A 9,871-nucleotide genomic window follows, 5' to 3' on the forward strand; every position below is an offset into this window, starting at 1 on the left:
CTGTGTACACACATCTCTTGCTAGCTCCACTTTGGGTAGGTGTGTGCTGTGAATCTCCATGGCCATCCATGTTAAAAGGCACACTTTTACAGCATGAATGAACATCTTTACAGCCGGCTACAGAACACAGGACCAGGGCTCCATACCCACACACTATGTGAAACTCCTACATGTGACTGCATGTCACTCTACATATACCTCTATGTTTTAATCTACGTGTAATGTAGAATATTACTGTAATACGACTAACATCAATAACTGGTCAATTCAGAAGTACTTTATTACATAAACAATTTTTACAACAGGGTTAAACGTAGCATCTTCCGCTCATCGTACGGGAGCTCCTGCCAGCTTCCATCCCTCCATCTTGCCCACTTTAGTGTAGAAGGCCAACACACCGAGACCCAGACAGGCTGACGTCCCGGTCATAGCACTGTGGGCTGGAAACACACAGAGGGGGGGTTAAGGTCCACACACAGAAGAAGAGCAGAGGAGACTGGTTTGTTTTATAGACTTCAATTCAGTAATGACAGTTTTAAAACTGGTTGAATTACCAGGGGGGAAGAAGTACTCAGATCTTGCACTTAAGTCAAATAGAAGTACCAGAGTGTAGGAATACTATGTTACAGTAAACGTCCTGCATTCAAAATGTTACTCAAGTAAAAGTATAAAAGTATTCTCATCAAAATATAGTGAAAGTAGCGACAGTAAAAGTAGTCATTGTGCAGATTGGTCCATTTCAGAATAATATAAATTGTATATGTTTTATAATGATTGATCATTAAAGTGTTATCAAAGCTGGTAAAGGTGCAGCTAGTTTGAATGACTTTGTATACTGCAGGGTAGCTTGTGGATTTACTCCAGGTGGAACAAAAATCTGATTTAAGTCACATTTAAGTACAGTACTTGAGTAAATTAAAAAATTAATTAAAAAAACCCTCATTTTTCCACCTCCGCAATATTGCCAAAGTCCGTCCCTCTCTCACCCGCCCTGCAGCTGAGCGACTCATTCACGCCTTCATCTCCTCCCGCCTTGACTATTGCAACTCACTCCTCTACGGCATCAGCACTACATCCCCCAGTAGACTCCAGCGTGTCCAGAACGCAGCCACCAGACTCCTCACCCACACCAAATCATGGCATCACATCACCCGGTCCTCAAAGAACTCCACTGGCTCCCCGTTTCACACCGCATCCACTACAAACTCCTGGTCCTCACTTACGAAGCCCTCCACCATCTGCCCCCCCCTACCTCACTGACCTCCTCATCCAACCACCCCGGTCCCTCAGATCCACCTCAGCCTGTTTGCTTTCCATCTCCAAGGCCAAACTCCGGAGCTTCGGGGATAGAGCCTTCTCTGTGGCAGCCCCGAAGCTCTGGAACTCCCTCCCCCAATACCTCCGTGAGTCTGAGTCCCTCACCCTGTTCCTAGTCCCGACTCAAAACCCACCTCTTCAACTCTGTATCCATAAGCCCCCCCCCCCCCCTCAACCAACTTCCTCCTGACTGCTTTTCTGTTTTGTTTTGTTTCTTTATGGCTTTGTTTTTGTTTTGTTTGTCTACCCTCCCTTCCAAATGTCAAGCGTCTTTGGGTTCAAGAAAAGCGCTATAGAAATAAGATGTATTATTATTAAATGTAAATGTTACTTTACACCACTGCAAATAGGTCATTAGTGTTACGATGTGTGAAGCAGGTAGGACCCAAATGCAGATTAAAGTAAAAATAATTCCTTTATTCCAAGGCTATATATACACAGGCAGAACAGAACACTCACCGAGGACAAGCCAAATCACAAGACGAACCGACACTGAACACTGGGAGACAGGGGGATTTAAACACAGGGTAACTAGACACAGGTGGGAACAATCAGGGGCGGGGGCCAACACTGATGAGCACAGGAGACACACAAGGAGTGACAGGTGAAAACAATCAGACAACTAGACACACCAGGGAACTAACGACGGGAGGAAAAACACAGGGAAAAAGACCAGACAATATACAAGGAGGAAAATACCCATAACCAGACATACAAAACTACAAACGTGACAAAACATGAGAATCCTGACAGAACCCCCATGGTGGCTGGTGTGTCACACACACACACACACACACACACACACACACACACACACACACACACACACACACACACACACACACACACACACACACACACACACACACACACACACACACACACACACACACACACACACACACACACACACACACACACACACACACACACACACACACACAGGGGGTGGAGGGGGTCTGGAGGACGGGACTGAACTGACCTCCCAGGGGCACGGCAGAGGACCAGGAAGGGGTCTCGGGCGGACGGCCCAGGGGTTAGGCAGAGTCCAAAAAGGGGGATTCGGGCGGACGACCCGGGGGCAAGGCAGAGGACCAGGAACGGGTCTCGGGCAGACGGCCCGGGGGTAAGGTAGAAGCCGAGAAGGGGGACTCGGGCGGACGGCCCGGGGGCAAGACAGAGTCCAAGGTGGGGGTTATGGAGGGGCGAAGGCCACCGCGGCCGGGAAAGTCAGGGGGCCGGGCTCGAGGGCGAAGGCCGTGACTCTCAGGCGCCCGGGATCGAGGGTGAAGGCCGTGGCTCTCAGGGGACCGGGATTGAAGGTGAAGACTCCGGCTCTCAGAGGGCCGGGCTCGAGGGCGAAGACCGGACAGCTCCGGAGGCCGGGCAGGAACCGGTGTCGACCGGACCGGATCCGTAGGCCGGGCAGGAAAGTGCTGATGGGACAGCTCCGGAGACCGGGCAGGACCCGGTGTCGGCCGGACAGAAACCGGAGCCGGTCGGACAGGCTTCGGCAGGATCCCCCACGGAAGTGGACCAGGAGTTGGCAGGAACCCCGGCGAGACAGGTGATGGATATGGGGCTGGCAGGGCCCCTGGTAGAACCTCCAACGGCACGGGATATAGGGTTGGCAGGACGGCGGGACGGCGGGACCTCCAACGAGACAGGAGAAAGGGTTGGCAGGACCCCCGGCAGGGGAGCGGATGGCGGGACCTCCAACGAGACCGGACCTAGGGTTGGCAGGACCCCCGGCAGGGGAGTGGACGGCGGGACCTCCAACGAGAAAGGGTTGGCAGGACCCCCGGCAGAGGAGTAGTCTGCGGGACCTCCAACGGGACAGGATATAGGGTTGGCAGGACCCCCGGCAGGGGAGTAGACGGCGGGACCTCCAACGAGACCGGACCTAGGGTTGGCAGGACCCCCGGCAGGGGAGTGGACGGCGGGACCTCCAACGAGAAAGGAGAAGGAGCTGGCAGGCCCCCCGGCAGGAGAGTAGACCGCGGGACCTCCAACGGGACAGGACATGGAGCTGGCAGGACCCCCGGCAGGAGAGTAGACGGCGGGACCTCCAACGGGACAGGACAAAGGGTTGGCAGGACCCCCGGCAGGAGAGTAGTCGGCGGGGCCTCCAACGGGACAGACATACGATTGGCAGGACCTCCGGCAGAGGAGTAGTCAACGGAGCCCCCAACGGGACAGGACCCGGAGTAGGGACCCGAGAGGAGACTCGAGAGGAGACTCGAGAGGGGAACCAAGGGGGAACTCGAGAGGGGACTCGAGAGGGGACTCGAGTGGAGACTCGAGAGGAGACTCGAGAGGGGAACTAGAGAGGGGACTAGAGGAGGGACTAGAGGAGGGACTAGAGGAGTAACTAGAGAAGGGAACTCGAGAGGGGACTCGCGAGGGGAACTAGAGGAGGGACGAGAAGAGGGACGAGAGGAGGGACTAAAGGAGGGACTAGAGCAGGGACTAAAGGAGGGACTAGAGGAGGGAACTCGAGAGGGAACTGGAGAGGGGACTCGAGAGGGGACTCGAGAAGTGACTAGAGGAGGGACTAGAGATGGGACTAGAGAAGGGAGAGGGGACTCGCGAGGGGACCTAGAGGAGGGACGAGAGGAGGGACTAGAGCTGGGACTAGAGCAGGGACTAGAGCAGGGACTAAAGGAGGGACTAGAGGAGGGACTAAAGGAGGGACTAAAGGAGGGACTAGAGGAGGGAACTCGAGAGGGGACTGGAGAGGGGACTGGAGAGGGGACTCGAGAGGGGACTGGAGAGGGGACTCGAGAGGGGACTCCAGAGGGGACTGGAGAGGGGACTCCAGAGGGGACTCCAGAGGGGACTGGAGAGGGAACTCCAGAGGGAACTCCAGAGGGGACTCCAGAGGGGACTCGAGAGGAAACTGGAGAGGGGACTCGAGAGGAAACTTGAGATGGGACTGTGGCAGCTGGGGCCATAAACCTGGCTGTAAGGTCCGGAGCGGAAGCCTGGACCCTGGCTGTGTAAGCCAGGTAATCCAGTATGGACGCAAAGCTGCGTGGGCCGGTACTGGAGCATTGAGGCATGGCTGCTAGCTTGGCTTTGCGCCTCCTTCTCTTAGCAGCCGCCTGTGGCATCAACAAATCTGAATCCGCTTGGTCCATCTTTGGTCGGTTCGTAATGTTACGATGTGTGAAGCAGGTAGGACCCAAATGCAGATTAAAGTAAAAATAATTATATTATTATAACTAGACACAGGTGGGAACAATCAGGGGCGGGGCCAACACTGATGAGCACAGGAGACACACAAGGAGTGACAGGTGAAAACAATCAGACAACTAGACACACCAGGGAAACTAACGACGGGAGGAAAAACACAGGGAAAAAGACCAGACAATATACAAGGAGGAAAATACCCATAACCAGACATACAAAACTACAAACGTGACAAAACATGAGAATCCTGACAATTAGTTTGAGATACCTTACATCATGCTTGGTACGTGCTGGATATAGGGTGATAAACAAATGAATTAACAAATAAATAGAGTGTAGCCAAAACCAACATATAACTCCAATAACTGGGTTGCAGTCGAATTGTCTATTTTGCTTGTATGATTGAAATGACCCAAAAGAACCCGAGTGGCTGCCATGATAAGAGCCAACAGACTTATACGTTACGGTGCTTATGAAACATTTTGCATCCTATGCCATAACCTGCCAAAGAGCTTATATGTTTTGAACTTTCAATAGTTTATTAAACCAGAAGGCGAAATAGGAACATAACGCCAAATACAATAAAATGATCAAATAAGTCAACCTTTCAAGGTGTTTCCTGAGTCGAGTGGTGTTTCTTAAGCTTTGTTCCTTAATCGAACATGTTTCAATGGTGTTTTATACAATAACACTAATTGGTATTCATTTCAATAAATAAGCTGACAAAGAGGGTGAGCGCAAGTAACCATTGAGTTTCACTTATATTTGTATTCAAACCTCGGTAATGGAGTAATATATTCTCACAGTTATCCACCTTAATAGCCTGCATGAAACAAGATCATAACCACGCACGGCTCGAAGTATATATATATGTGCTTTTTGTAGTCCATCCATGGGAAATTGTAGTTTTCCATAATTATGTCGCCCAGTGCACTTGTCTTTCCCTAAATCCTGATAACTATCCCTTAATGTATTGGCTATTTCAAAGACAAAATGAAACGCTGCATTTAAATTCTGATTTGGACATTGATCAGCATGGAAACAGATTGTCAGGGTCATGTTAATAGTCAACTACAGGTAGCTGCAGTGATGCTAATGCTAGGTGAGCTGCTGGATCGGTAGAACTGTTTAAATAAGCGTCAGGATTTCACTTACTTCTGGCTCCAATGAAGATCCCAGAGACACACCCCCCGATGAAGTAGTTGAAAGGGTCATCTGGAGCGTCACGAGCCTGAGCACTGAGGCAAGTCGCCATGCCGAAGACCGCCCCCATGGTGGCTGGTGTGTCACACACACACACACACACACACACACACACACACACACACACACACACACACACACACACACACACACACACACACACACACACACACACACACACACACGCACACGCACACGCACGCACACACTACAGTTACAGTCTGAGAAAATAGTTTTTAATAACTCTCACAATGTCAGGTGCACCAAGTGTGAAATAACAGCCAGAGCACGCCTCTTAGGAACGGAAGTGATGGTGAAATTTAATCTCATGTTGGGCTGAATGCCACGCTACAATTTGATATCCTTATTGCCAAATACTGTTGTTGTCATTATGTGACTTTTCTGCTTTTAAGAATATTTTAGTAACCAAAAACAAAGTGGTATATCTTCTACAGCAGTGCTTCTCAAACTTTTTTCAATAATGTACCCCCTTTGAAACATTTTCTCAGCCAAGTACCCCCTGACCGATCCCGAACATTTTTGATCGAAAAAGCCGGTGCCCCCGCCGCCGCTGACGGACGAGTCTGACGCCTCGGCTGTTGCTGCTGTGCGTGTCTGTCCGTCTGCCGCTGTGGCTGGGTTGGCTGCTGCTGCTGCCGCTGGAGCCGTTGCGGCTTCACCGCTGGCTGGAGCCAGCTGACGTGCTGGCGGATGTCCTCCGCTTGCTCCGATGCCAACCTCATGGACTCGACCATGGCCAGGAACTGAGGTCCGAACAGCCCGTCCGAGCTGATCGGAGCGTCCAGCAGAACCTTCCTGGCTGGCTCTGTAACCGCTGCCTGCTGCAACCAAAGGTGGCGCTGGATCTGAGTCATCCAGGCCGTGATTCTAGCCTGAGAGACTGCCACGGCTGCGCACAGCGTGAGTGCCGTGCTCGCCGCCTTAGCGATCTCCTCTGCCTCCTCTGGAGCTACGGTGGTGGACCGTTCGACCAACGTCACCACCGAGTTGGTCAGCAACGCGATGTTGTTCGCTGCTGCCGACGCCTGGAACGCACACTGGTGCGCCCGGTCAGCCTGGCGGGCGACATTCTGGTCTTTGGGGGTGGCCAACATAGGGCGCCGTCTGGCGACCAAGTTGGCCTGTCTAACCCCGAAAAACGCCGTTAAGCTCGGTTCCAGAGCGGGTGTGGTTGGAAAAACCTCGTCCGTGAACCCCTCCACCTTAGTGAAGGGAACAAAGGTGGCCACCGGAGCCCTTAAGGTCCTCGGGTTCGCCGCTGCCCCTACCTGGTAACGCCTAATGCCGGGGAAGCGCGGCCAGATCGGGTCACTCCTGCCCGTCTGAACCTGGGAAAATACTCCGGCCATGTCATCCAGAGCCACCCTCTCCCGTCCTCGGGGAACGGGGAGGCCTCTGCATGTTGCTGCTTTGCCGATTATCTCCGGCAGCTCCAGCATAATGCCACCCAACGCCGGTAGCGCCATGGACACGGAGAAGGGGACCACGTGCTCGGCAGCCACCTCTGACTCTCGCTCCGACCCCGTCTCCCCCGTCCGGGGAAGAGGGGGAAGGGGAGAGCCGCATGGCGAGCCATGGAGAGAGACGGGGTAGGAGTCGACCGACTCCTGCCCCCCACTCGCCTACAGAAACAGGTTGTTGTCCCTGTTCTGGATGGGCCAGTCGTCCTCCTCATCCGCAGCAGCTAGAGCGTCCGCCCTTTGCTTCCTGTCGGATGATGGGAGACGCACACAGTGAGAACATGCGATCTGCTGGCTGAGAGCCGCGTCCGCGTGCTCTGGCCCCAGGCAGGATGCGCATATTGGGTGCAAATCATAGCTCATGATATATCCTGTATTGCACGAAGGACACATGCGGATACGATCATTGCTGCTCATGATTCTTTCTCGTGCTTCAGTACTGCTGGTTGCTGAAGAAAAGATGGAGTAGATTGCCGGGCCACCTTCCTATTTATACCGGAATGAGGCCCGAGGGTGGGGGCCACCTAGCGGGTGGGCGTGGACTACAAGTGTTTCAGTGCTGCGCGGGGGCACAGAGGGATAACCCAATAGCGATAGCCTTAGAGGGCAAAGCCATATACGAAATAGAACTGTCCAGCATCAGTAGCATGGCTTACGTGGTTAATTGTATAGGTTGAGGTTGGCGTGGCGAGAATATTGCTCCACTTTCTCCGGTCCCCGAGATTTGGCTTCCCGTAGCTCTGGAGAGAGCTTTCGCAACCTCGTCGTTTAGGTGCTTTTTTTTCTGGAGGCACTCCTCAATCCACTCCTCCATAGTAAGACCCCCCGGAGGTCTCTTAAATGTTTCCATCTTATGCTTTGTAAGTTTGTTTCGTAACGGAAGAAATGTAAATATATTTATAAAACTGACAAGTCAAATCAAGCAATCTGATTGGTCGATAATGTTTTTGCGGACCTCTTTGATTACAGATTTTAAAACAACGTTGCTTGCTTTAAAAGTAGCACAATTCATTATGTCAAACCTTGGAAAGTATCTAGATATCCCTGCCCTAATGCCAAAGGAACTTCACACTGAATATGTTTTGCCGTTTGATGTCTATGTCTGGACCGCTGCGTAAAAAGGAGGGTTTCTGCCCCGTTACTTCTCCGCTGCTTTCTTGTTCCAGTTTGAACAGTTTGCTTTTCAGCCCAACGGTATAATGTTTTTCTCAGACGCGGAGGGATACTGACTTGTTGTGAAAAGTAACTTACAATTCTACCCGTGGTATACGCTCAGTATACCACGGCTAAGAACCAATCAGATTGCTTGATTTGACTTGTCAGTTTTATAAACTGTTATAATCACAGCTATTAAGATTAGAACACTAATATTGTTAACAATCAATCTATACAACATGCTTTTGTTCATTTAAAAAACATATTGTTTTATTAGTACAGAAAAATTAAGACTTATTTTAAATATGAAATAATATGATTAAATTACATCAGCTATATTTAATTAATTTGTTAACTTACTTCATTAATTTGTTAACTTACTTCATCTTATTTACCTGGCCATGGTTCTCTTTATTTAATCTCCGACGGTGATCTCCAAAAAATGTAAAAGCAAAGTTTCTGGATCCTTTTCAGCTAATTTGCAGGCTGCTGGAGCAACTCAACCGAACAGCGCGTATCACGTGACGTAAATACGAAGCGCTCCGTAGGCTAGACCGTCTCATTTCGTAGGCCGCTCAGTCCAGCCTACGCGGTCTCGTCGGTCGCATCCTGCGTCGACCGCGTAGGCTGCGTACCCCGACCCCGAAGGATACAACCAGTCTATGGATACCACCCCTGAATGGAGACACGGCCAGAGAATCCGAATGCACTTTCACTATCCGACGTGTTTATGATGCGCCAGAGGACGTCATAAATATGCGTCTGCTGCTGTGGGGGAACTAGTATGGAAACTACAGTTTTCTATACAACGGACTACATGGATATTTAATAAGAACGAGGGACTACTGTAAACTCATCTAGGGACTCTGCACCGTGCTCTGATGCTGTTGTTTTATGCTTTATGAACGGGGACAACAGAGAAACATATTATTCATGACCAAAGTTGTAATTGAAATAAAAAAGGAAAGTGAAATGTATGCTCGTCACCCTCTCCCTCTGGTCCACATTAATACCAATGATCCCAATACGTATGATTGCATGAAAATATCTTAAAAATAAATACAAATCTATTTATTATAAACGTTAGTCCTTAACATCTATCACTGTGTATATCACCATTCAAACATCTTTTAAAAGTTGAACAAACCCCACACAGCTCAGTGAAATGTTGACTTTATTTGACAATTTCAGTCAAAACTAATGTTCATATTTCTCTTTTTGATTATAATACTGATGAACGTTCAAAACAAAGCACTTTGGCAAGTTACCACTTACGTTTTAAAATGCTTAATAAGCACCGTAACTTTCATGATAGTCTATAACTTCTCCGTCATAATCGTTTGTTTCCGTGAACGGCCGACTGTTGTGTAACGGCAAATGCTGCGGCTGCAAGGCATTGTGGGGCAGCATTTTCTCCTCTCCTTTCGGTAAGGGAGGTCCAGTGGTTCCTAAGCTAAAGGAGGTTATAAAGGAAGTTTGAAACCTCCTTTCCTTTCATTTATTGGAACGCAACCCGAGGCTGA

General features: G+C 50.2%; 1 protein-coding gene across 1 annotated transcript; it reads right to left on the reverse strand.

Annotated features, from left to right (window-relative positions):
* Window positions 1-262: 262 nt before the first annotated feature.
* Window positions 263-5,782, reverse strand: LOC117445823 (NADH dehydrogenase [ubiquinone] 1 alpha subcomplex subunit 11-like). Its single transcript, XM_034081698.2, has 2 exons — window positions 5,665-5,782; window positions 263-440 (listed from the first exon to the last, which is right to left on the reverse strand). The coding sequence occupies exons 1-2, from the start codon at window positions 5,780-5,782 to the stop codon at window positions 328-330; spliced, it is 231 nt and encodes a 76-aa protein (XP_033937589.1). The 3' UTR covers window positions 263-327.
* Window positions 5,783-9,871: the final 4,089 nt, after the last annotated feature.

This window comes from Pseudochaenichthys georgianus, chromosome 4, assembly GCF_902827115.2.
Source record: "Pseudochaenichthys georgianus chromosome 4, fPseGeo1.2, whole genome shotgun sequence".
Lineage (NCBI taxonomy): Eukaryota > Metazoa > Chordata > Actinopteri > Perciformes > Channichthyidae > Pseudochaenichthys > Pseudochaenichthys georgianus.